We start from the raw sequence: 27,640 nt of genomic DNA, 5'->3' as shown, positions 1-27,640 counted from the left end.
CTATCTCCTCTTTCATGTCCTCTCGTTTCTTAAAACTTAATATGAATAAAACTGAACTAATAGTCTTTCCACCATCCCTGTCCACCCCTTTGCCTGATATTACAATAAATGTTAACACGTCTATAACATCAGTTCCCAAAGCACGGTGCTTGGGGGTAATATTTGATTCCTCTCTCTCATTTACTCCTCACATTAACTCCCTAACCAGCTCCTGCCATTTCCAACTTAAAAACATAGCACGTATCCGACCTTTTTCTCTCCCATGACACAACCAAAATGTTAGTACATGCTCTTATTATATCTCGATTGGACTATTGCAATATATTGCTAGGTGGACTTCCAACTAACCGACTAACACCGCTCAATTCTGTACTGAACTCTGCTGCTCGACTCATTCATCTCTCCTCTCGCTCTTCCTCTGCTGACTTTCTCTGTCAAGCTCTTCATTGGCTACCAATTAATGAGGATTCAGTTCAAACTCTTAACCATAACCTACAAAGCTCTCCACAATCTCTCTCCCCTGTACATCTCCTCACTAGTCTCCAGATACCAACCCAACCGCAATCTCAGATCTGCACACGAGCTTCTTCTATCCTCTTCTACAATTACCTCCTCACATTCACGTGTACAAGACTTCTCACGTGCCTCACCCCTCCTCTGGAATGCCCTTCCACAACACATCCGCCACTCTTCCACCTTCGAAATCTTTAAACGCTCCCTCAAAACCCACCTTTTCCGACAAGCATATTCTCTAGCTTGGGCCATGCACCCACTAAATAACCTAATTACGCACTGCCTGTACATATACTGTATACTTCCCCCACCTCTTGTTTCCACCCCATTCCTTTAGATTGTAAGCTCGCAAGGGCAGGGCTCTCACCCTTTTGTGTCATGGAATGTTATTAATTCAATTGCTTGCGCACTGTTAGAAATTTATACATTTTAGTCATCATGTTAAATCAAGTTGTAATCAGCAGTGCTGTATCTTGTATCAGTGTTCATATTTCATGTATATCATTGTCTGTATCATTATGTATCCCTTGTTTGTTTTCTTACATTGTACAGCGCCACGGAATATGTTGGCGCTTTATTAATAATAAAAATAAAAATAAAAAAAATACCAACCGATTAAGTGTAAATGGGCCCTTGGAGTAGTGGTGGTCAATGAGATGCTAATTATGCAGTTGACTGCGATGCAGATTGTATGCAGCTGGAGAATACCTTTTGCTGACTATTGACTGGCTCATTTTGAAGCGGATGCTTTTAGTATCTTATTAACTTGGGCCTCTTTTCCATGAACTGTTGATGGGCAGTGAAATGCCTCTCAAACTCTCACAGCTGCTCACTGCTGCCCAGTGGCGGACAAAGCCAACAGTGGGCCCCTGTGCAGAATAAATGAAGGGGCCCCATGTGATTGGCCATTATCATAAGAGACCTTAAAATGGATCCGAGAGGAAAAACTATAACAAGTAACTTGTTTATATATCTAAAGTTTAGATATTTTACACAGCAAATCTAGCTGCAAACAGCGTAACAGTTTGATTTATTTCTGTGATACAATGACAGCAGCCATGTTCTGTTTGTCACATTACACAGAGGCAAGCTGATAGCATCTGCAGCCCTCAGTCTGACAAATTCAATCACCTTTCCTCCCTCCTCCCCCTCTGCCTCTGAAATCTCTGGCTAGTAACCTCCTCCTGCCCAGACTGAGTTCCTATAAGCCCTTGCTACCTGGGACTGAGTGCCTTGGCACTCTGGAAAATCTGTGGGCGAGGCTTGTTTAATTTATAGGGAATTGGAGTATTAAAACAAAACAAAGTGTTTGATTTGAGAAATGCCCTATAAACTATATGTAAGGAACACAATTATGCAATGAGTAAAAATTTCTCAGATCTACTTTAATCTATTGTAGCGTAAGATAAAAGCAGACACGCTGTCCCCTGGTCATGGCGTTCATTTTACCATCTCAGTCAAGTGTTGAGGAATACATTTTGTTCTGGGAAAGGTGGAATCTCTCTGAGGCAGACATGGGCCCCTGCAGCTGCACAGGGGTCCCATGCCCTCTAGGCCCCATGCAGCTGCACCAGTTAGGGTATGATTATTCTGTAGGCTCTTCTTTATGCATTTTTTTTTCTTTGAAACCCATGAGGAACAGTGATATTTGCTTGGGGCCCAGTCATACACAAGCATTAAATGTATACCACATTAACACAGTACCTACAGAATTGTTTGTTTGGATCTTATCATAATCTGATATGATTATGGCCACTCGCATGGAGCCCCTTAATTTATTCTGCACAGGGGCCCACAGTTAGCTTTGTCCCCACTGATCTCTGTACAGCTAGAGGTTTGTGCTTTGATAGTCCTTGCTTGCTTTTAGAAAGCCATCCCCCTTGCATGGTCTGGGTTTTCTTTCCTTGTCTGAGCATTGGCTGGGAATTCCATCTAGCAAACCCTAATCCAGTTTGGATATGATTTGAATTAACTTTTTTCATGAGTTTTTTTTTTTTCTTTTCTTTTACAGCTCCACCTAACACTGTGTTCTATGGATGTAATGATACTTTTGTAAGCGTGGCTGTTAAAGTTGACCCATGGAAGTTAAACCGGAGATTAGACCCTGCAGGCCTGTCCTTGGGGAAATGCACAGTACCCAGCACTACTGCACTCTACAACTACTTTGTGTTTGAATTTCCGTACAACTATTGTATGTTCAACAGAATGGTGTGTATGAATTGTTCTGTTACAGAAATGTTATCTCCCCACCACTTCCTCCATTGATGTCAATGGCTGCCGTCTGGCTTACACTGTACTGTGAAGTAATTCAGTGTTTGCTGTTTTTGAAAGTCTGTCTTTCTTTCTGGAATAGAGAAAGTGGAAAATGCTCCCTTCTGTTCCCACAGGATATACGAGTACATCAGAATAGTGTAAATATAAAAATAGAGGATCTAATACATGAAATGTCTAATTGCTATTAACGCTCCCCTTGATGCCATGGTATGTTGGGTCAGGCATTATGCTGGATACACTCCATACAATTTTTTTTTATATTTTTTTGGCCCATTTACCTGCCAGATCGATTATTTCCAGCATGTCCGATCTGAGGATTGATGTTTTTTTTGAGTGATTTTTCTGATTGATTTCCATAGAAACAAATGGAAATCTATCAAAAAATGGCAACAAAAATCGATCCTCAAATCGGACATGCTGGAAATGATCAATCTAGCAGGTAAATCTGCCCCAAAAATTTGTATGGAGTATATCCAGCATTGGGCTTGGGCTGGAATGATCACATGATTTTGTAAACTTGGCCTTTAGAAATGGATAAGAGTAACTTTTTTTTTTCAACCTGAATGGAAATTTTATGCAGCACGTAACTGGGCCAATGAAAAGCTACTGTCAAACTGTGCACGTTGGAAAGATTAGCATCTCTATTCAGGGCCAGTTCTCACTTGAGCGGGAAGTGCGCGATTCCCACTCAAGGCAAACCGCTAGCGGTTTTCAAAAAAATGCTACAACATGTAACACATGGCAGTGTGCTCACTGCCGCGTTTGCGGTTAGCGTTAACCGCAAACGTGTTACATGCAGCAGTTTGCCGGCGGCTCACGATTAGCATGCATAGCACCGCTAATCGCGATAGCTCCAAAACCGCCGCAGTGTCCAGTGATTTATAGCACATCACCATGCCTCCCAACTTTTTGATAAGAGGGACACTTAAGCCACACACCTGCCACACCCATAATCACAACCCCAGCACACCCCTAGTCACGCATACCATAAAGATTTCATGAGAAAACTGTTTTATAATTCAACCCACACTGGTCCTGTTTTGTCCTGGTTCATTAACATTTGAAAATAAGAAATTTTAGCAGGGCCAGGCAGACGCTTGGCAGGCTCCAGCCTTGGAGGAAAGCTGCAAGGGTGCATGGATGGAGGCCAGAATCTGTCCCATTCATTGGACCCTTCCTGTGACTTTCCTCCAGTTTGTGCCACTGTCACCCCTCCCCCCCCCCCCCTCCTTCCTGCAGCATTACGGAGTGAAGCGTGGAGGTATAAAGGCAGCGCCCACACCTACTTATGGTTCCAGGCGATGGGAGTTCTGGTCTCTTCTCTGCACTAACGCCGCTCTGTAATTCCTGCTTATCAGTTTGGGCTGTAGCACCCAGAACTCCCTTCCCCTGGAACCATAAGTAGGTGAGTGTGTGCACGCTGCCTTTATTCCTCCCCCACTGCGCTTTGTGATGCTGTGGGGAGGGGGGGACATGTGACAGTGAGGGGCAAGCAGGGCTGCTATGTAATTCTGTAGGGGGGGGGGGTGTAAGAGCAGGGCCACTCCATAATGCTGAGGGGAGACTGTGGCGGTGGGGAGTGGAGCTGCACTCTAATGCGGTGAACGTAGGGGAGGGATTTACATTTGTGGCTATCATGCGTGGGTGGGAAGGGGGGTGCTATGTGGCTACCATATTGGGGTGGGAGGGGAAGCAATGTGACAACCATTCTGGGGTGGGTGGGATGGCTTATGCATCTACTTACTATAGGTGGATGAGGGAGCACATGTGGCTGGGAGGGAGGCTATAGCACATGTGGCTACCATAATGGGGAGGCAGGGGTTAACGCATCTGGCTACCATATTGGAGGGGATGGAGCTGCCTAATACTGTAGGGGGAACATATGGCTATTGTACCAGTGAGGGAGCGAATACTAGGGGCATGTTTCCTACCTATACTGGGGTGGGTATATTTTGGGGGAGGGGGGTGCACTTTGGAGTCTTAGCCTCTAGTGCTTGAAAACCTTGTCCCAGCCCTGAAGTTTAGTCACACGTCCTGAAAGGGGGACAAATGAGAACAGAGCGGGCAGGACAGGGTCCCCAAGAGGGACAGTTAAGAGCTATGCATCACAGGGAACCAGTTTGTGGGCTTCCTGGCATGTTTAACAGAGGTAGCCACTTCACCACAATGACAAATGTGCGGTGAAGACCTTTTTTAACTAATTACCCACAGTGATTACTTTTTTTTTTTTTTGTGCAGGGTTGGTAAAGTGCAATAACAAGGCGGTAATTGTTTAAAAAGTCACTAGAAGTGCAGAAAATACTTTTGGCAGAAAAAAACTGCAAAGTTCAGCAAACACTGCTCAAATGCTCTAGAGCCTAGGTTCTAAACATGTGGTATATGTACCCCAGGGGGTACTTCTGATGGTTCCACGGGTTACTCTGGCTTGATATACATGACCAAGAATAACACATTCTTGGTCAGCCTTCCTTCACTGAGGGGTGGGGGAGAGGCAGAGATGCACACTGATGCGTAAGGAGGCAGAGCTGCGGCTGAAAGCTCTGCAGCCTCCAGCAGCAAAATCCACAACCAAGGAAGTCATAGATTTTGCGGGGGAGTTAGGGGGGGATTTAGTTGGATTTCAGCCGCTGGGATGCAGCGTTTTAGTTAGGGCAATAATAGGTTTTTGAAATAAAGCTCATTTTTAGGAGACTTCAGTGTCTCTTTAAAAGCAATCGCAAATGCTTGGAAATGGTTTATCATGTATTATGATTAAATATATATTTGTCAAGGGGTACTTGTGATGTTTACTAGGGGGTACTTGGTGAGTAGAGGGTTTTAAAGGGGGTACATACCAATAAAATGTTGAGAAACACTGCTCTAGACTAACATGTAACAGTTACTTACAAGTAATATAAAATTGGTAATTAAGGCTGAAACTGTCTTTATTGAATTTCATTTTTTTGCAGCACTTTTTCTACTGACCTGTTGCGCACCACTTTTTTTTTTTTTGGCCACACTTTTTCCACAAACTGTAATTTTCAGGCGGAAAACATTGTGAATGTGAACTTGGTCATACTTCAGTCGGTAATTTTTTGACACTTCATTACTGCATGCGGTAACTCATTATGAATAGAGGCTGCTTAAGTTTCATTATACAGATCTATATTTATATATTTTCGTTTCCTGTTGAATGATGCCAGTTTCCAAAAAACAGATGAATGTTTGTTACAAAAACAAAATAGTTTTTTGTAGACTAGACAGTTTTCGTTCCCAGTATCCCTGAGATCTCCTTCCTACGCTTGTACATATTAACATCAATCACTTTCTTCTCTGCAGAAATGGGGGACTGGTGTAGCATTCTTTACGGATCTCATTTACAAACCTACCCGAAGTGGTGCGAATCTTTATTCTGACACTTTTACTGAGCCAATAGTCTGCCTGACAAGCAGGTGAGTAAATGCTGTGGCCAGATCCACAAAACTCTACAAAATGTATGTGTATTAATCACCCCCTCAAAGGAAACATTCAGTGGTGCATTATACCATTACACAACGTTGTGTAATGGTGTATGGCATACCAGCGAGGACTGCATTACAGTAAAATGCGCATGCTAACAGTGACTCATACTTTTCCTTGACAGTATGTGTCACTGCAACATGCAGATAGTGTGGTGCGGCTTTCCTGCTTCTTTCCTGTTCCATGGTATTCCTGCTGTTACAGGGAACACAACACCCTCTGTGAACCATAGTAGTGACCTGGAAAAACCAAATATTATCCTTAGAACAGACTAAAGATTAGGCAATTTTTTTTTATTTGAAAAGGTTTATGGGCCAAGCTTAAAGGAAAGGGAACTGTAATTGGAAGATAACGGCGATTCTGGTTTCTGGGGCTTCTTCCAGCTCCCCAGAGTCTCTAGTCCAGAGTTCCCCAACCCTGTCCTCAAGGCCTGGTAACAGTACACTTTGCAGAAAACCACAACCATTCACAGGTGGGGTAATTAGTGTTGTAGCAGAGAGTAACTACCTCTGGTTTTATACAAAACATGCACTGTTGGTAGGCCTTGAGAAGGTTGGGGAACATTGCATCTAGTCCCTTGCTGTTGTCCTGGTCTGCACAGTCTTGGTGCCACAGCTGCACGAGCCTCCTTGCTCACGGCTAGGAGTGTTCTGCATCTACAGTTAGTAAAACTTGCAATTACACAGGTGCGAATACTGGCAACCACAGGAGTGCTATCAGGAAGAGGTGCACAGTAGCCTCTGACTGGCTCAGTTGGGGATTTTACCAGGGTTGACCTTGGCAAAATGGTGTGGATCAGGACAATGAGGGACCAGGTAAAAGGAGGGGGGGGGGGGGAAGATGTTGAAGCCCCAGATATGTAAAGTAACAATTTCATTTAAGGTACCCTTTGAGGCTAGGTGCACGCTTAGCAGAAATACTGCATTTTTGCAGTTAATGGAAGTCTATCGCCGCTTGAAAAAAATGCATATGCGGTTTTAAAAATGCAGGTTTTGTTGCATAATATTCAAAAATGCACATGAGTCAATGGGAATGCAATGTATTTACTTTTGAACGCATTCATTTTTTTTTATTTCTGCTTCCGGTTATCCTAGTGATTTGCATAAAATGCAATGTAAAAAGGCATGTTTTGTTAATGCAAACCGCAAACGCCTAAACACACACAACACTAGAAAAACTCATATGTGGAAAAACTAACTCTCATGACAGAGCAACCTTTCATGCTGTTTGCACCCAACCTGAGGCTAGTTTCACACTGGGGTGTAAAGACAGGATTGCAATGGAGAAGTTGCATCATGCAATGTGCAGTATACAGTACAAGAAAAGTATGCTCTACTGCAACTTTAAATACACACTACCATACAGCATGCATATACCCTCTTTCCCTGAAAATAAAACCTACACTGAAATTAAAAGGAACCAGAGACGCCGATATAGAAAAAGGGAAAAATTCATTCATAGGGCTTCTTCCAGCCCCATAAACCTGGATTGCTGCCATCCTCTGCTTCCTGGATCCACCAGTACCAGGTCCCGTCACTTCCGCCGGACGCGGCCAATTGTCCATCACAGGGGCTCCCAGCATGCCCTTACGCGCGCGGCTGCGCAGTATGCAGCCGCACACCTAATGGTATGCTGGGAGCTCCTGTGATGCGGACAATTGGCCACGTGCTGACGCCGACTGAAACTACGGGACCCGGAACTGGCTGATACAGGAAGCGGAGGACGGCGGCGTGGGAGCGATCTCTGCGTATGGGGTTGGAGGAAGCCCCAGGTATGTATACAATCTTTTTTCCTGGCGTCTCTGGTTCCCTTTAAGCTCTAGTTGGAATTTTGAGCACAGCGATTCAGTGCCAATCGGGCACTGGTCCTGTCATCCCAACACAGCTAGGTGATCAGCTGTGTGCAGGGACAGGGCAGATGCCTGATCAGTACAGTAGTATGCCTTCAAATCCAGGAACAGTACAAAAGAACAAATGTTCTGCTGAGACACTTCCTAATAGAAATAAGGCCTCTCCTGAAAATAAGCCCTAACGCATATTTTTTAGAGCAAAAATTCATGTAAGACAATTATTTTTGGGGAAACACAGTAGCAGAATTCTGATGGATCCCACACACTGCTAATGCAGTGATGTGAATGTTACATTAAATTTGTTATGTTCAACACCATGTGTAAAGGTGCCCACTAATACAACTTTGTCTATACAATCTTACCACCTCTGTAACATGAGGGACTACTAAATATACATGAAGTATAAGAACTTACCGTAGTTTTCCCTTCTACATAGATTTTGTAAAAGCAAAATTGCATCATTAGTGGGTGCCTTGGTGTGAAAGTAACCTTAAGGGCTGGAACCCACAGGAGCGCTTTTAGCAGCGTTTTGGCAGCACTGCGATACGCTAGCAGTTTGCCAAAACGCTGTGCTAATGTTAATGGATGGGGCAACTTCCACAGGAGCGTTTGCGTTTCTCAGAAACGCAAACGCAGGACCTGCAGCATTTTGGGAGCGTTAGCGCTTCAATGTAAAGTATTGAAACGCTAGTGGAAACGCTCAGCAAAACCTAAACTGAGCGGTTCTGCTAGCGTTTTGCGGTGCAGCGCAATGTAACAAAATGAAAAATTATTCACACGACCAATCAGGATAAAACCGCAAACCGCAAAACGCTACGCACCCGCTGGGCAAAAAAATACAATGTTGCAAAACGCGACCGCAAACGCGCATGAATCAGCTTGCAAACCGCTGTTACAAATTGCTAGCGGTTGCGTTTAGCGTTTGCGGTTTGCAGTGGGTTCCAGGCCTGATAGTTTCCTTGCACCACAACCAAATGCATCTATTGTGCACTTCAAATTGGGCCACCTTATGAGCTGTCATGTTATCCTCCGACCTCCTCCAGTTTCTTTTTATTTTGTCCTTTGCTCAACTTGATCTCCATCTTCTCTTCACTTTCTACTGAGCCTTCATCACTGAATAGTTCTTACATTAACTTTGTAAGAAATGTGCAACCAGCAAAGAAGGCTTGCTGAGGCAAGTTTTTTTTTTTTTTTCTTTTAGCTATTCTAACTCTGCCCAGAATACAAAGCGGTGCACTATCCTCTTGTGTGTTTAAGGCTATATTTATACTCTTCCCACTTCAAGCCAACTTTCTTGTGGCTCCCCTTGCATGTGCAGCCCCTCTCCATGTGTATCACCCATGTAAAGCAGATCTTATGTACAGCTCCCTTGTACAGCAGTTCCATTCTTCATGTGTTGTGTCCATTTGGAGCCTCAATTTTCAGTGTGTAGCTTCCTCTTCCATGCTTGGTCACCTCCTTGGGAAACAGCCACCCAAGGCCTGGGTTTTTCATTAAAAATCCAGTAAACTGACTTTACTTGTAACAATTGTATTGCTTTTTAGAATATTTATTTTACTAGAAAAGAGATTTATATTAACGTGCATCTTCAGTAGCAACATCTGTTATACAGTGATTGCAAAAATCATACTAATTAATCAAAATGATTGCACAATACGTGTCCAGTGAAAAATGGCGCCGGTTAAATAATGGCACCCCTTCTGCCTATGTGTTTGAAACTATATTTATAATTTTAATTGCGCAGACCTTGTGAATGTAATTTGTTTTAAAACTTATTATTATTTTTTTTTTTTTTTTGTCCTGCCTGAACGATATCTATAGTTTTAAGCCCTGCTTTGCTGCCATTTAGAAAAATGTCTGCCTGCTGACTTTAATGTTTAGCACAGCCCCCAAAAAAAAGATAGAAACACAAAATTTGCAGGGAATGCTAAGAACAGTGGGAACAAGAGGAAGACCTTTTTTTTCAGAAAGACCTTATATCAAATGATCCGGTTATTTTTGTATTGAATCAAATGAATCGGCTCATTTTCAATACAAAAAGAACCGGCTCGTTGATGAGCACCTGTCACTCCTCACCTAGCAGCACCCATGGGTGCGAGGTGACAGGTGGGGAGGACAGCGCGAGCCTGCAGCTATGCGTCCCACAGGACACATTCTCTATGTGGGGACGGTAGAGATCTTCAATCAACTTAATTGAAGGCCACAAGATTGGAGGATTCTGTGTACGTTGGATCGTTTACCAAGGATAATGGCGTGGGAACTTTTTTAAAGGTGCAGGTAAGTATTTCTGGTTAATTAAGAATATTAAAATACTTTTCTTGTGGCTGCGCTACTAAACGTTAAAGTTGGCGGGCAGACATTTTCTAAATGGCAGCAAAGCAGGGCTTAAAATGGCTCTCGTTCAGGCAGGACAAAAAAGCAGGTTTTATGATATAGTTTTGACGGTCGGCGCCATTTTTTACTTTATAAAACGATAAATATTTAATGGTTTTAAATGAAGCACCATTTTTATAGCGCCCGATGCCATTTTTCACTGCCGCACTGCAATACATGTTGCCATACCGAACGGGAGAGCTTTTATTGGCTGTAGAGGCAGCTCAATTGATCTATTTCAGAGCATAGAAATTACTAAATGGATTTGAATTTGACAGTGAAAGGTAGCTCATCAGTATTTAAAGATTGCACAGTAAGCTCGTGCACCAGAACTCCTAGGAGTGTGAGGGGTTAAAGGACCAAAAAGTCCCCTTACTAAAAATGCTGTATAACAGAATTTTGCCTTCTTAAAATGGAAGGTATTTGCCATTCAGGTTGGAGTGAGTAAATTGCACCACTCCAGGAGTTCAGTTCCTACTGAACTCTGCTGTTTGTCTCATCCACTTCTCCTCCCACTACTCTACTGCCAATCCCTCCATTGGCCATCAATCACCCAGAAGATAAAGTTCAAAGTCCTCATGCTATCACACAAAGCTCTACATAGGCTATACCCTCCATACATTTCTTAATCTCAAGATATCATCCATCCCAGAAACGTAGACATCCAAGAGACCCTCTTGTTATCCAGCTTGGTCACTTCCACCTCACACTCACATCCAGGACTTCTCACAAGTGTCACCTATCCAATTTAAGCAAATCAGACACACAAACTCAGTATCTGATTCTTGTGATTTGGTCTAAAATTGCTGCGGTAACCAGTTGGGTTTTTGTAGCTTGCCATTTCAGACCATACCTAGGCTCAGCCCATTGACAGTGAAGCAGAAAAATGCCTGCAAAAGTATAAAACTCCATGGGGTTTTTTTTCTTTTCCTCCTGGCAATGTGACCCCCTAACTGCATCATAAATTCAGCTCCATTATGTGGGTGGTTTCTGTGTTGCATCTGATTTTAGGAAAGTGACAGATCATAGCTGTGCAGCAAGTACTGGTGACAGTAAATTATATATGTATGAGTTTTTGGCCAACTTATCTGGGAGGTGTGTCACATTAGCATGCTACTGCATAAACCAGTTATACAGGCTATATTTTTCTAAGTATTCTCAACCATTGTATTTTCAACATTACAACATATGTACCCCTTATTGTGTCAAAAACCTGAGCGGTTCTTGCCTTTCATGATTGCTAACTCTGTAAAGGACCAGCCTTTAAAGCGTTGCTATCATATAAATCCGGCATAGCGGGGTTCTGAACCCTCTAGAACAGTAATTATAGAATGACGGTATACCTTGAAATGAATCGGAGCACTCAGTATGACTTAATATAAAAAAATTGTATTTGCTTATCATACAGCATATATACAAAACATGAACAGTTCCAAGTAGTGTTTCCTTCTAACAGTATTCCATCTCATCAAGGCCTTTATAGCCAAGCATTCATCAATCTTCCAAGTACATTCAAAAAAGAATATAACAGTTGTGTAGAATAAGATCAAAAGTAGTCTCATCTGTATCTATAGCTGTGTATATAATAGCTGTGTAAAACTTGTAGTAATCTTCTTAAAGAAATGGCATAAAAAATAACTTCTTAAACTTCTTGCTAACATCTTAACAAAACTTATTGCTGAAAATTAATAAAGTAAATCACCAGATTAAGCATATTACCCCTTCTGTCATCTCTTCAGCATCTAGAACCCCGTGTGGGAAGGTAGCTTCTGCCTTCTCATGAGATTGTTGGGCTTCTGCAAACTATGGGCTTTCAGCTCCTACTTTTATAGGGATAGGAAGCAATATGGCTGCCTAATCTGGAATTTCCCTGAATCCCAGGTTCTGATTGGCTAAAGCTTCCATGCGTCAATGCTTTATCATGTTTGAATACCTAAATCATAATATTTATAAATTCCTTAATTACCTTATCTTATTAACATTATTTGGAGTGTTTGACATTTGATATAGGGACATTTTTGATGCAGTTAATTAAAAATGGATGTCACCAGCTATCTTGTCTGCTGGTTGACTATTTTGCACCAGACATTGAGACTAAACCATGTCATTTATGACTTATTTCTGATAGTGTTCTCTGCTAATTGGGTTGGAATGTGTCCGTACTTTCCCAGACAAATAGGGCACATTGACCTAAACAATCTGTGGATTACAGATATAGTAGTGTAATGCTTATTGAAATACAGGGCTTCTAGTATACTCATTTAAATATAAAGCTTATTATATAATTCTTCTTAAAACAATTAATCATATAAGAAATTGCATATTAACTCTTAATATAAAATCATGATCTATATATTTGCGTTTCTTATGAATAAATGACTTCAACCGGCAGAGCTCACCATTTCATAACAATCTTTATTAATAATTTTATAAGACTATGAAACCGCTAATTGGGAAAACCCCTTGTTTTATACATTTGTCTGTTCCAAAAACATGTTATCAGCTTTCAGTGTTCAGCTAACTGAGACAGCCTTGTACCCAGAACACATCAATTCTCCAGAACCAAAACCATCCCACGAATGTTTAGTCTCAAATCACCAGCTTTTAAATGTTTCAAAAGTATTATATTATATAGGGTTTAACAATAACCATTTCTTTCTTTAGGACTGTATTGATGATTTAGATTATTTGTGTGGTAATTAAGAAATTTTACATGTATAATTACTACAGTAATGTGAGTAACTTGTTCCCAGTCTTTACACAGGAGCCTCTTTCAAATGTCAAGGCCACAAACACACCAACATAAACAAAAATGTACTGGCTTTTTGTAACTAGAATAATCCAATTATGAGTTTCACTGCTTGGAATATGCTGAGATGTCACAGAGCAATATTTTAAAGTACTTTAACTGTAGTTTACAATGTAATTTTGCATAGCAGATTAAAACTTAACCTATACATGACAGCTTTTCTTGCATAAATAAAACCGCTAGAATTCTGACAATTGCCTTGGTTCACCTACATTAACATCTCAAGTATCTCGACTCGTACATATTGCTTGGGAGTACTTTATAATTGCGTATAGATCCTTTTTAATGAACTATACTTCAGATTTATATAAGGGGTATGTTTTTTTTTTCACAATTTGTAATGGATTATGACCAGTCCAAGTACCCCCTGGGTATGCATACCAAGTGTACAGAGAACTTAGATTCTAGACAAGGGTGTTAAATTAATACAGTTGGGCTGAAATTGAACAATGGAACCCAGTCATGGGCCAACCTGTCTAGTGACCCCCCCCCCCCCATACGTAACCTATATAGTTCCCTGGTGTCTAGTCCTTTCCCCCTCCCCATATGGCTTATGTGATCTGGGGCTTCACCGCAATATACCTTTGGCAGTCTACAATGGGCCAAACATAGTGCAAAGTACAGAAACCACTTACAGGCCAAATTTGGTGAATTTGCCTGCAGGCCACAGTTTGACATGTATGTTCTAGACTAGCCAGCAGTTTCTTTGAGGCCCTATGTTTGTTTTTTTTTTCTTTCCCTCCATCAGGTCTATGGATGATTTGCCTATACCAATAACTACAGTGTCACTATCTGGGTCTGGAATGGGTTACCTTACCTTCAGCTCCACCTTCATGAATGGTATGTTGGATTTTCAATTTTTTTTTTTTTTTTTTAATCCATTTTAAGAAAGTCATGATTTTAAGAGAACCTGAAGTAGGGCATAGATTAAAGTTGCCTCAGGAATTACTCTGAGCAAGAACTGAACTTGTAGATAAATCAGGAAACCAACTATCCAGAGTTCCTCAGAACATCAAGTGAGCTTTCCTGGACAAATCAAACTATCTGAGATGGCTTCAAGTGTACCTGAGATGGAGCCCCTTAAAAAAAGTTTTATTTATACCTGGGGCTTCCTGTGGCCTGATCACCTCCTCGTTGTCCTCAGTCGACTTCCTCTTCACCCACTAGAGGCCCTGAAAAATCCTCCAGTCGGCGCATGAGCAGTCAGGCCAGGCACACTCTCCCATCTTGCTCCCATTGCTGGGATTCTGCGCCTGTGCAGAACGCACCAGACGTTGAACACAGACGTGTGCGCGGAGCCAGGCCGCCTATATGCAGTTGGCCCTGGACCGGAAGGAGGAGTCTGAGGATGGCTGGAGGACAATCAGGACAGAGGGGGCTGGAGGAAGCCCCAGGTATGTATATTGTATTGCTGTAGCCCCATCTCAGGGTCACTTTAAGGTGTCTTGTACTTGGTTTCATAAATTGTGTATGTAATCTGTAACCAAAAACTGCTGATTAGCTAAAGATTGCAGATTAACAGCTTTCATGTGATTCCCTGATTGTAAGGTCACTAGAAAAGGGGTTCTCCATGTGCCACAGTCCCTTGTCATACACAGTGGGATTACCTAATTGGTAACACTCTGGCCAGCAAGTAAGCAGTTTAATTTACCGTACTTTCCTGGTATAGTTACTGTTGACTTTTTTTTTTGTGGTTGTCCTGAACACACCACCTAAGGGTCAGATTGTAAGTGTGGGCTATTATGACCAAAGCAATTTATATATTCTGTTTCTCTCATCAGATGACTTCTCAGATACACTAGATACAAAAGACTTCAGATTGGGATCACCTATCAACCTGGAACTTTCTGTGGATATAGGACATCACCTGCCTCTTAGGCTGTTTGTGGAGGAAGGAATAGTGACTGCTACTCGCGACACTACTTCATCACCAAGATATGATCTCATAAACAATCATGGGTAGCTACCTCCACTTCACACTTGTCTTTAACACGCTGCATAACAGTAAAACACTTGTGATTACCCTGCTCACTGCTGCTTTCACCTAAGCTCTCCCCTGAACCTCTTCACATGCTTCAATAGGAAATATGCTGTATGAGTGTGCTGCTACCAAGATGGGAGTGAGTCCCTGACCCACCCCAAAATCTGCAGGAAACACATGCCAGGATCCTCCTGGATTAGAGGACCAGACAATCTTGTGGAATTAATATCTAGCAGTAGATCCTATAACCAGTTAACCTGTATGCTATTGTTGAACACTTTTGTAATAAGCACTTATCCTTGCATTGTCAGACATTTAATATAATTACATTGTGTGCTGGATCTGGACTTGTGCTGTGTCGATGTAGATTTCTGTAGCTCAAAGGTTCTTTGTAATCTTTCACAACACAAACTTTTTGGGGTAGAAAGCAGACCTGTGTGAAAAACCCTACTTTAACCCATTCGCGTTCCGTCGTTTTCACTTGAGAAATGTTCACCTCCCATTCATTAGCCTATAACTGTATCACTATTTATCACAATGAACTGATCTATATCTTGTTTTTTCCACCACCAATTAGGCTTTCTTTGGGGGGTACATTTTGCTAAGAGCCACTTTACTGTAAATGCATTTTAACAGGAAGAATAAGAAAAACGGAAACATGATTTCTCAGTTTTCAGCCATTATAGTTTTAAAATACATGCCTCCATAATTAAAACTCACGTATTTTATTTGCCCATATGTCCCGGTTATTACACTGTTAAAATTATGTCCCTATCACAATGTATGGCAACAATATTTTATTTTGAAATAAAGGTGCATTTTTTCCATTTTGCATCTATCACTATTTACAAGTTTAAAATAAAAAAAATATAGAAATATTTCATCTTTACATTGATATTTAACCACTTCAGGATTCTGCGTATGCTTAACTACGCCCCTGAATCCTGAAGTGGTTACCATGGAAACGGCCGCTCGTATGAGCGGCCGTTCCATGTCAGTTCACGGAGGGTGTCTCCGTGAACACCCTGCGAGCCGCCGATCGTGGCTCGCAGGGTAAATGTAAACACGCGGGGAAGATCTTCCCCGGTGTTTACATATATACGGCGCTGCTGCGCAGCAGCGCCATAGAGGAGATCGGCGATCCCCGGCCTCTGATTGGCCGGGGATCGCCGGCATCTATCCTATCCGGCGCAGGACGGCTTTCCGTCCTGCGCCGCACACAGGGGACAGGAGAGGGAGGGAAGGAGGCAGAGGGAGGACTAGTGCTGCGGAGGGGGCTTTGAGCAGCCCCCCCCGCTAGGCATAGCAGCGCAGCTGCAATCAGACCCCCCCCCCAGCAGGACATCCCCCTAGTGGGGGGGAAAAAAGGGGGGAGGTCTGATCGCCCTGCCTGATTTCTGATCTGTGCTGCGGGCTGAAAAGCCCCCGCAGCACAGATCAGCCAAACCACCCAGAATCCGGAAGTGGTTAAAAAGTTTAGACCCTTAGGTAAATATTTACTTTTTTATTGTAATGGTTTTTTTTTTTTTTTGGGGGGTATTTTTGGGAGGGTGGGATGTAAACTATAGTTTTATAATGTAATTGTGTGCTTTTACTTTTTTTCTACTTGTAGTTTTACTTTTTGGCCACAAGATGGCCGCCATGAGTTTGTTTACATGACGTCACTCTAAGCGTAACACGCTTAGAGTGACGCAGGGGGGAGGCAATGGCCAGAAAAAGCGCAGCTTCCAAGAGAAGCTGTCGCTTTTTCAGTGGGGGAGAGGAATCAGTGATCAGGCACCATAGCCCGATTGATTCCGTGGCTACCGAATCCGCGGCCGGGAATGCACGCGCGCGATCGGCCACGGCAGCGTGCATGGTTCCTGGACGTAGTTTCTACGTCCAGGAACCAAAATAGGTTCATATCCACTTAAAACACATTTTTGTGCTCCAACCAGAAGTTAAATGAAAAAATGAAAGGCAGGTCAACATATAGCAGTCACCACAAAGTATGCATGGCTTGATTTTTATTTCATTTCCCGAGTACACTTATCAGCCAAAATATTAAAACTGCCTGTCCAATATAACATAGGTCCACATAGTGCTAAACGGCTTTAAGGCATAGACTTAAAATCCTGAAGAGGTCTTGGGCAATTTGACATGCAAGATGCTCATAGCGGTCCTGACAGCTGCAAGGTGAGGCATGGGGAGAACTACAAATCGTAGGACCACCCCTACATTTGCATCCCTGTGCTGACCTCCATGGCCCATTTGCCAGGGATTATATAAGAACGTGGCCACAAAGGATCTTTACGGGTTAGGTAAACACCACCTACTGTTTATGGCATAATTATGATTACCATGTACCTACTGTAGGCACTTTTGGCAAGGGATTTTATTTATGGGTAAGGAGTTGTATGCAATCTCCACACAATCATTCTCTCCTGACCAGCATTGTTTTTCAGCAAATTGTGCTGTTACAGCTTTCGTATGGGGTTGAAATTAATGGGCAATGCCCAACACTTCCAATTGGTGAGCCTTAGATGCCCTATTGTCCTTCTCAGAGAACTAGGTATCACTGGTAGTTGTAAATTTGATACCACGAACACCCAACCAACCTGCTATTATGGAGATACTTTGATCCATTCCTACTACCCAGACGGAGTGAAGTCTTTCTAGGCATTATGAAGTACTGTTCAACTTCGCTTATGATTGTCAGAATGATGGCTTAAGTGCATGCCTTAAGGTCTGTACTACCCTCCTACACACTGGACTGCAAACAGATACTCCACTTGTGCACCATGCCCATTTGGTTTCCCTGCAGTGCTCCTTAATTTTAAACTTTATTTGAAGGAGCACGATTGTGAAAAATGGTAACTTAAAATGTGTAAACCTACTTAGATGTGCATTGCTTTCAGAGTAAAATGTGCTATAAATTCCTATGTTGCTTTAACCACTTGCCGACCGCACGCTTATACCGTGCGTCGGCAAAGTGGCAGCTGCAGGACCAGCGACGCAGTACTGCGTCGCCAGCTGCAGGCTGATTGATCAGGAAGCAGCCGCTCGCGCGAGCGGCTGCTTCCTGTCAAATCACGGCGGGGGGCTCCGTGAATAGCCTGCGGGCCGCCGATTGCGGCTCGCAGGCTAAATGTAAACACAAGCGGAAATCCGCTTTGTTTACATTTGTACGGCGCTGCTGCGCAGCAGCGCTGTAAGGCAGATCGGCGATCCCCGGCCAATCAGCGGCCGGGGATCGCCGCCATGTGACAGGGGACGTCCTGTCACTGGCTGCACAGGACGGATAGCGTCCTGTGCAGCCTCGATCACCGGGGGGGGGGGAGCAGGTAGGAGAGGGAGGGGGGAATTTCGCCGCGGAGGGGGGCTTTGAGGTGCCCCCCCCGCCAGCCACACGCAGGCAGAAGAGATCAGACCCCCCCTGCACATCATCCCCATGGGGGGAAAAAAGGGGGGCAATCTGATCTCTCTGCCTGCACCCTGATCTGTGCTGGGGGCTGTAGAGCCCACCCAGCACAGATCACTAAAAACCACGCTGGTCCTTAAGGGGGGGTAAAGGGTGGGTCATCAAGTGGTTAAGTAGGCAGTAAAATATCTGACTTTTTTTTTTTTTTTTTTTTTTTTTTTAGTTATTCTATACAATGTTGGTCAACATCTCTACTCATTTGCGCACTATTTTGACAGTTGAACACCACAACTTTCACTCAGTTTATTTTTAAAAATGCAAAACCTTGAGAATCCCCTATTGGATGGATTGGCCCCAGATCTGTTGGCTTTTTACTGCTTGCTGTAAGTGACAGAATCATAATGGTTTATAATGGATTTCAATCTTGGAACAATGTACTACTTGTACACAAATATCTTTAAATTTTACAACCCTTATGTGAACAGACTAAAAAATTATACCTACATGAGATGTTTTGTGCTGGTATCACACAAACTCCTTGACTGACTTTCAATTAAACTTTGTATTCAGAGCCCTTACTACCTGGGAAGATGTATTCTGGGGGTCTCATGCCCCCTGCACACCTGGCCAGAACAGTCAATCAGATTAATTTTACTTGTTGATTAGAGAATTTGGAAGGCTGCCATTCTCACAGTAACAAAGCCAAAGTCTCAAGCATTAGCTATTGTTTGTGAGAGGGTAGTACCTCTAGGTGTCAAGTCCTACCCCATAGAGCCACATTAATCCATGCCATGCACTGAGGATGAATCCAAAAGTCTGTATGCATGTTGGTTTATTGTGGCTCTGTAATTTAGGAAGCTGACACATTGCATTCCAGTGGATCTGGAGGTGTGGCTAGCTCACAGGGATGACTATGGATAATTTGCATATTTCAGCAGTGATGCACTGGAAGACATCTCAGAGCTCACTTTTTAACCTGAATTATAGCAAAATCTTTGTTTTAAGAAAGCAAAAAAAAATTTTCATACACCCAGTAACTTTTTTTGTTTTTTTTTGTTTCCCCCTCTCCAAAGATGCTTTGTAGATGGAAAAGTGGCTAACTCGAAGTTTGTGTCTCAGGATAAAGTTAACAGAATTTGGATGACTTTCCCAGCCATGAAATTTGTGACAGTCAGTGATCAGGCAAGTACTTGTAATGACAGAACGGGCAGGAAAATCCTGTGAGTTTTCAATGTCACTCTAGAGCAGAAATTTAAAAGCTTAAATAAATGTGGTGGGGGGATGTGGACTCACACTCACAATTGTGTAGTGTACCCATGTTGCCATGTCATCAGTGGTCCACTTAATTTATACAAATGAGATGAAGACAGCACTCTTGCTAAGCAATTTGTATTGAAATCGGAGGCATGTTGCACACAGGTTTTAGGTGTTGCCCCTTCCACTGATTTAAATGCAAACCGCTCTGCAAAGAGTGCTGTCCTTGTGTTAATACCCTGCTTAGATTGTTCTCAGTCAAGGTGGCCTTTCCAAGTCAACCTCTAAAGAGAAACCCATGTATTTGCACGGCAGCTCCTTGCTCTTCCTGATGCAACTCCATTGGGGCAGGCTGCCTTTGCGGAGAACTAGAAAGCACCAGGCTAGTGGACAGGCAGCTGGCCAGCAGTGAATTCACCGTATTCAGCTGCTTGTGGCTAAGATTTAGTTTTTTGTGTTGGGTTTTTTTTTTCCTCCAGGAACCTTGGGAGTTAAGGTGCCCATACATCAGATGACTTGGTGGCCGATCGACAATCCCATTTGATTATTATCAAATTGAATAAAAATCTCTGCCGCCAAGTGCATGCCCAACTGACAAATCGACCAATTTTCAGATGGAAATTGGTTGCATTGACTATCACGCATGCCACAAGATGTGAGGCCGAAGTTGGTCAGGTGTGAGGCGGCCGATTTTGGAACGACTGTCTAAACAATGAAACCCTTGCCGCTGCAATGTATAAATGTGCAGTGTGCATTTATAAATTACCTGTCCGGTGACTGTCCATCTCGCTGGGTTCTGCTGCATACACACACTAGCATACCACAGCTTGTGCCTGCACCACTTCACTACAGTCCTCAGCAATGAGATCTGAGAGGCGGTAACAGTATAGGGAGTATTACCCGGCATCACTGACACCCATCTAAGACCCCTGACTTTTCATATTTTCAAGGGTTAAGTAGTCTAATACGCCAGAATATACAGTACATATGTTTGTTGCATCTCCCCATAATAGTGGTCTATGGCCACCTTTAGGACTGCATGTATCTTTGGCAATATATTTCTTTACAAACTCCTCCCGCTGCACAAGATGGCAGAATTCAGCAGGTCTGCCTATTGTATTACACAAACTTATCAGAACTTCGTTCTTTACAGATCTACATCACCTTTAATCTGGTGGTTGGGGATCCTAAAGTTGTAACCGAGAACAAAAAGGCATGTTCGTATTTCCGTGACACAAACAGGTGAGCAGATTTTTCTCTATTCCCCCCCCCCCCCCCCAAGGGGAGTGAATACTAGCTTAGTCTTGGCAGCTATGACAAAACTGATCAGTGGATGTTATCCACAATCATTGGATATTTAGGGAATTGAGGTCCGTCATTAAATTGCATCTTTTATGACTTTGAGCAGAATACTTTAGACTGATGTACAACTCAGTTTCCCATTCCAGGGCAAAAATTCTAGGAAAACATGTACTGTAAACTTTACCTTGGTATTGTGCAAATTTGTAGGTTCCCTAAGAGGTGCTATAAAAACTACATCGCATAGAATAATCTCAGCATCTATATGGGTTTACTAAAGAAAAGGCTTGTTTGACTAACCTGCTCAGCATGTTACACACACCCACCTGCACCTGGAGTGGAGATGCAGGATACAAATGTTCCTACTCACTTGAATTAATGCTCTGATATTACAATTTGAGACTTCTACGGATCCTAATTACTCCTGTCATACCACAGGTTTCAATGGTGCCCTATGTATAAACAAGGTTTGTAATTTTTAACCTATGGTCATGGAAAAATTGATCTGTTTGCCTCTTGAGGAGACAGCCCTTTTGTAGGCTGAGAAACATGTCGTGATATGGTCATGGTAAGGCATCTAGATAGCATTCAATAGACTAAATACAAAGCCCTATACTCATAATTTTTAATAGTGTAGCTGTTAGATGGGTCCTGCTCTTGTCCAACTCTGATACATATAAACCAGCAGTATAATTCTAAGCATTTTATTGGATCCAGTGACTCTGTAACCAAGAGTGATTCATTTACCTTCTAGCAATATGTTCTGACACAGTGGTTCTCAACCTGGGGTCCACGGACCCCTAGGGGTACATCGGCAGCTGTCAGGGGGTCCCCCAGGGGCCACAGACAAAATGGCGGATCTCGCCTCCAGGAAAGACATGGCAAGCTTGGTGGCATGGGCGCAGCAACTTGCTAAAGCCCCGTACCCGCATGGACTCCTATCGCTGGGCTCTCTCTGTAGCCTTGTGTCTTGTTGCCATGGTTACTTGGCAGCCTCTCATGTCAGTTGCTGCTGGAAGTAACCATAGCGGGAAGATGCGGTGAGAGCTCAGCGAGAGGAGTCTGCACGGGAATGGGGGGGGGGGGCCCAGTCTCACTGGCTGGGGCCCCCAGTCTCACTGGCTGGGGCCCCCAAACCACCATTCAGTACCCAGAGGGAAGTGTGGGTGGGCCCTGGACCTCTCACCCCCACTGCCTCTGAACTGAATGCTAACTGCAAAACACACAATTTGCTCACTTACAGCTAAAGCACTTTCCTACCTTTATTTGGTCAGCAGGCACCAGTCGGCCAATCAGGTGCACTGTCATACACCCTTTGCCTGCCATACCAAATCTAGCAGGAATTGCATAAATTAGCATTCAGGTGCGAGGCTTCGGGTTGGCCTTAATCATAGATTGCATGTTTTACAGGGACGCCCCGTGTAGGCACATCTTCCACACGGTCCACTCCCTAACCACTCACCTGTCAACTGCATCCTACTAACAAAGCTGTTAATCTGGGTAGGCCAGCAGTTGGCGCATGTATAAATCTCTAATCTCTCAGTATTTGTAATTCTCAAGGAGCTTTATTCAGGAGAGCAGTAGCAGTTAAGATGACACAAGCTGGATTAGATATACATGAATGATCCTCTGATAGGTCTTAACACCCCAGAGTAGATTGTTAGGACTAGAGACAAAAACTGTCATCGGCCTAACTAGAACAAAACTAAACTGTTGTATAAGGCCCTGGGAGGCCTGACCATGTGAAGGTCACAATCCCCAGAAAACTACTCTAAAGGGGCCCATACACCTAACTATTTTCCCGCCCATATACGGCTGATTCGATCAGTGATCGAATCTGCTGTGAAATTGCCGCACACACCGCTGACAGAACGATCGATTTCCATCCAAAATCTATCGGTCCCGTCGATCCGTGCGGAAGATCAATCGCCGGCGGGTTGGGAGTGTCGCTGGCGGCGTTCGAATGCCCGACCGACACAATACAGTGGGTATACATGACCTGTTCCGGCCGGTGCAAGTCCCCTGGTCCCCACTATCTTTCCGCGCTGGGTTCCGGACCGGCTGCAGCTACACAACTTCCTGTCCCGGCAGGAAGTTTAAACAGTAGAGCGCCCTCTTCTGTTTAAACTTCCCCTGGACAGGAAGTTCAGTAGCTGCAGGAACGGTCTGGAGCGGAGAAGACAGCGAGGACCAGGGGCCTCGCGCCAGCCGGAAAAGGTAATGTATGTGGGGGCAGCAGCAGTTCCAGATTGTTATCGGTTTCAGGCTGAAATCGATTCACAATCGGTTTGCCGTAAAGGCAGCCATACGATCCCTCTCTGATCAGAGAGATATATCTGGTCGAATCTGATGGCAAATCGACCAGTGTATGGCCACCTTATGCTGGCTCTGTGAATCTGCAGGGCTGCAACGCAGGCAGATAAGACATACCAATAAACTGTATTCACTATCAGCTGATGTAGTAACATGTTGCTTACAGTTCAGATGAGGCAGGAAGATAACAGAATGAAGTAGTGATCTGTAACACTCTGTTCAGCTATGATGCGGTCACTTGTCACTGGAGAAAGGTTTCACCTCAGGGTTGGTGCACACCAGTGGCGTAGCTAAGGAGCTGTGGGCCCCAATGCAAGATTTACAATGAGGCCCCCCATGCACTCTATACATAGCAATTGAACCGGCGCACTAAAAGCTGCCAATGGCAACTACAATGTCAGAGGTGCAAGAAGGGGATGGGGAATAGTTTAATGATTACCACTATTCAAAGTATATATATAAATGATTATGAGCACAGGACCAATATAGAGCTAATACTGTAGTTGAGGGAGGGCCATTCGGGGCCCCTCTGGCCCAAGGGCCCCGATGCGGTCGCTACCGCTGCACCCCCTATTTCTACGCCCCTGGTGCACACTGAGCGTTTCTGAGCTCTCTTCAGATCACCAGCGCTTTGAAAAGCACTTGGCTACTGAAACCCCATGAGGTTGTTCTTTCAGCAGTGTTTTTTTTTTTTTCTAGAATCTCAAATGTGCTGCATGTAGCTTTTTGAGTGATTCAGCTTGAATGAATGGGCAAAGAATAGCTACTAAGCACTAGCAATTTTGGTGTGCACTAGCCCATAGTTCAGCTCTGTATGTTGAAACACTCCACTTCAGGAAGGATGCACTGTGGAGAAAGTTTAACCTCAGACAGCTCCTCTGATCTCACATCAGGCTCTTTCCTTTCCTCCCAGCTCACTAAACTCCCCTTTCTGGAACATTCTTTCCCCTCAGAGCTAAGAATCCACTTTCCCTCTGGCTACAAAATCTCCACAGTATAAAAGCTACTCTATTGGTTAGAGGAATTCTCCACCTAGCTGTAGGAGGTAAAACTGCAAACGGCAAGCTATTTAGCAATTATCTGTTTCAGAGCTGACTTTCATGGAACCTCATATCCCAGCAATATCATTAGAGAATATACATTGTACAGATACTGATTAGCCAGGATGGTTGCACTGGATTAAAGTGATTGGGAACCGCATTAAAAAAGATACTTAACCAAGGTGAGGGAAGGCTCTGGGTCCTATAGAACCTTCCCACTCCCCTCGTTCCAGTGCTGGCTCGCCCGGAAGCAGTATTTGACTGGGGGGGGGGGGGGGGGTAGTTGGATGGAGCCAGCACAGGAAAGAGCACAGAGAGAAGACGGAAGGCTCTATACAACCCAGAGCCTTTCCTCTCCTTAGGTATTTGCTTCATTTTTTTTTTAAAGTGCGGTTCCCATTCACTTTTAAAAGCTACATTTTCCAAATTTACTAGTTTGGCTCTAAAAACTATCTTTGTTATGGAATATCCTTTTGAGGGCCATCTTCTATAGTGAATATAAAGCATGTTAAATGGCACCTAGCAAAGTTTCAAACAATTGACTGAATATTTCCTATAGGTGGGAACTGCTTGATAGTGTTGACAATACTTTATGTCGCTGCTGTGATTTCACCTGTAACAGCCCATCCAGGAAGAAGAGGGGTATTAATGGTAGGTGTAGATTTGATCAATTTTTCCACACGTTTAATGTATCAATCAAAAATTGACTACTTCTAAAATTAAAAAGAAATATAAAAATATCATGTGGCCACCTTTAAAGGGAATCAGAAACGAGCAGTGTCTTTGGTACTATACTTACCTGGGGCTTCCTTAAGGCCACTTGTATCTTGCTGTCTCCCTGTTTGGCTCTGACCTCCCCCCCCCCCCCCCCCTGTAATTCAGCCCATAAGCCTGGCTGAGTCATGCTTCACTGTGGCAAGGTGCACTCCCCCATTGGGCCCCTGGGAAGGGGTGATATTGTGAAACCTAGTTTGCTGTCTGTAAACCTCCATTGCGTTGTGGTACGCCCAACTGCCATGCAATATCTCACTCTGTGCATAGAACTCAGTAACTAACATTCTGTACAGATCACCTGGCAGAACTAAACATGTCCCCGCCCATGATAAATTCCATAATGTAAATCAGTGTGAGGAATTGTTTTGTTTTTTATATTTTTTTTTTTTTTATGTAAAGATGATACAGGTGGACTTGTTCACACAATGGTCCTGGGGCCTTTCAAAGTGCACGATCCCTCAACTGATGGACTGCATCACTCTAGTAACGAATCCAAAGCAGCAGAGACAGGCAAGTTCTCCACTTTTCCTGTACTGCCCACCCTAAAGAGGCCAACTTTACAGCATGGCAAGTAGTCATGTAGCTGCTTGGTGCAATAGGCTGATAGCTTTGCAGAAACAAAGATCTTCCATAGCCAAGTAGTTTTTCATTCTCTAGAATTGAGGTCTGTGCAAGGTTGTGGTCACAATCATAAATGACTTCATAGGCAGCTGGTCAGAAAAATGACTTTGAATGCTGTCTGCAAAGCTGCTGGTAAATTTTGGCCTTTGTTTTGTATCTTGAAGACCAGCTCAACAAATATAATTAAACTTGTCATAACAAATGTGAAAAGGATGTAAAAGCCGATCTACTGGCATTACTAGATATAGAGGCATTAGAGCCAGGCATCTATTTTTAGTATATAGAAAAGGCTGAAGTGCTTATGCAGGCCTAATGATCAGTGGTAGAGATGGATGGTCAATGACTCTATTCTAGCTTGCATGCAGCTTGGAAATGAGCCAATCAAAATTTGCAGAAAATCCAATTTACCGGTGGCCCAAGCTGCATGGCAGACAACATTTGTAAGGGCTTGTTCTTATGTTGTTGTTAGGGGTGATTTCGTTTAACTTTTGTGCTGGCGTTATTACACAAGTGCAATTTTTTTCAAAAGTTCGCTTATGTGAGTTTTCTCACATGAGCTTTCTATCCAATCGCAGCTCCTGCACAATTTTTAGAGCTTGTGTTTCAATAGAAAGGATAGGGAAATTGCTAAGGGCTCTTTCACATTAGACAACGCGTGCAGGAGCCTTTCTCCTGCACGCGTTGTCTGCCTGCAGCGTGTCGTCAGGTATCTGCGGTGCGACGCAATCAGTGGCGGTAGCTGGTAATTAAACCCGACGGAAAACGCCTGCTCGTTGGATGAAAAACTGCGCCCGGGTGCGTCGGAACCGCAACACATTGAAACGCAGCGTCGGGTGTGAAAGGTAAAATGAAAGTCTATGGACTTTCATCTTACCTTGGTTAACGTAAACTGCTGCCGGTTGCGTTAACGCACAATCTGCCCTAATGTGAAAGAGCCCTAAGCGCTTTTAAGGAATACATTGTATGTATCATTTCTGGGGCAAAGGGTTCACTTCCTGACAGGAATTGAAAAAATGGCTACACAAGCCCTAGAAAAAAGTGCTTGCAAGAGCATTGGCAATTTTATGTGAACAAGGTCTAAGGCAGGGAGCACACTTGTCTGTGGAAAACAAAGTTTTTGGCCATACAAATGAGAACTGCCAACTGTGACCCCTGTTCTACAGGGTGCATCAGACTTGGTCAATGAGATGGTAATAAATGGGAATTAGAAATGCCAATATCGGATTCTGCAGCAATGCCAATCTCTGGAAATGCTATTTACGGATATTGCAGTATACCAACGGTAATACATTTCCAAAATTGTTTAAGAAATCTGTAATCAGACATCTGCAAAACATTAGTCTAAGGAGAGAAAAATTACAGTATACTTCCAAATAGTGAAGTGGCTAAATGCAGTGTACTGAGCCAGGTTTAACATGTTCCGATGTTCTTGTGCACTCACTCATGTCTCTTGTTACTAGGCTTCCTGATGCCACCAGCTGTAGGGGCTCTCTTCCTGGAGTTGGCAGTCCTTTTACTACTGTGTGTCGGTGTTGTGCTTTATAGCCGATCCAAGCAGAAAGAAACTGATCATCTGCACCTTATTGCTGAGCAGCACTGAAGTCTTAATTTTAAATAAAGGCTTGTTATACTGATGTCTTTA

General features: G+C 43.4%; 1 protein-coding gene across 1 annotated transcript in view; it reads left to right on the top strand.

Annotated features, from left to right (window-relative positions):
• LOC137526085 (zona pellucida sperm-binding protein 3-like) overlaps positions 1 to 27,640 on the top strand; it is a 50,912-nt gene extending 23,272 nt beyond the window's left edge. Inside the window, exons 3-11 of the mRNA XM_068247325.1 lie at positions 2,525 to 2,721; positions 6,106 to 6,218; positions 14,065 to 14,156; positions 15,098 to 15,275; positions 19,771 to 19,879; positions 21,105 to 21,193; positions 25,163 to 25,254; positions 25,777 to 25,887; positions 27,459 to 27,640. Coding sequence (XP_068103426.1) covers positions 2,525 to 2,721; positions 6,106 to 6,218; positions 14,065 to 14,156; positions 15,098 to 15,275; positions 19,771 to 19,879; positions 21,105 to 21,193; positions 25,163 to 25,254; positions 25,777 to 25,887; positions 27,459 to 27,598 — 1,121 coding nt within the window. The 3' untranslated portion in view covers positions 27,599 to 27,640. The remainder of the gene's footprint in view (positions 1 to 2,524; positions 2,722 to 6,105; positions 6,219 to 14,064; positions 14,157 to 15,097; positions 15,276 to 19,770; positions 19,880 to 21,104; positions 21,194 to 25,162; positions 25,255 to 25,776; positions 25,888 to 27,458) is intronic.

Source organism: Hyperolius riggenbachi, chromosome 1, assembly GCF_040937935.1.
Source record: "Hyperolius riggenbachi isolate aHypRig1 chromosome 1, aHypRig1.pri, whole genome shotgun sequence".
Classification (NCBI taxonomy): Eukaryota; Metazoa; Chordata; class Amphibia; order Anura; family Hyperoliidae; genus Hyperolius; species Hyperolius riggenbachi.
The sequence above is the reverse complement of the archived record's forward strand: the minus strand, read 5'-3'. Positions and strand labels throughout refer to the sequence as shown.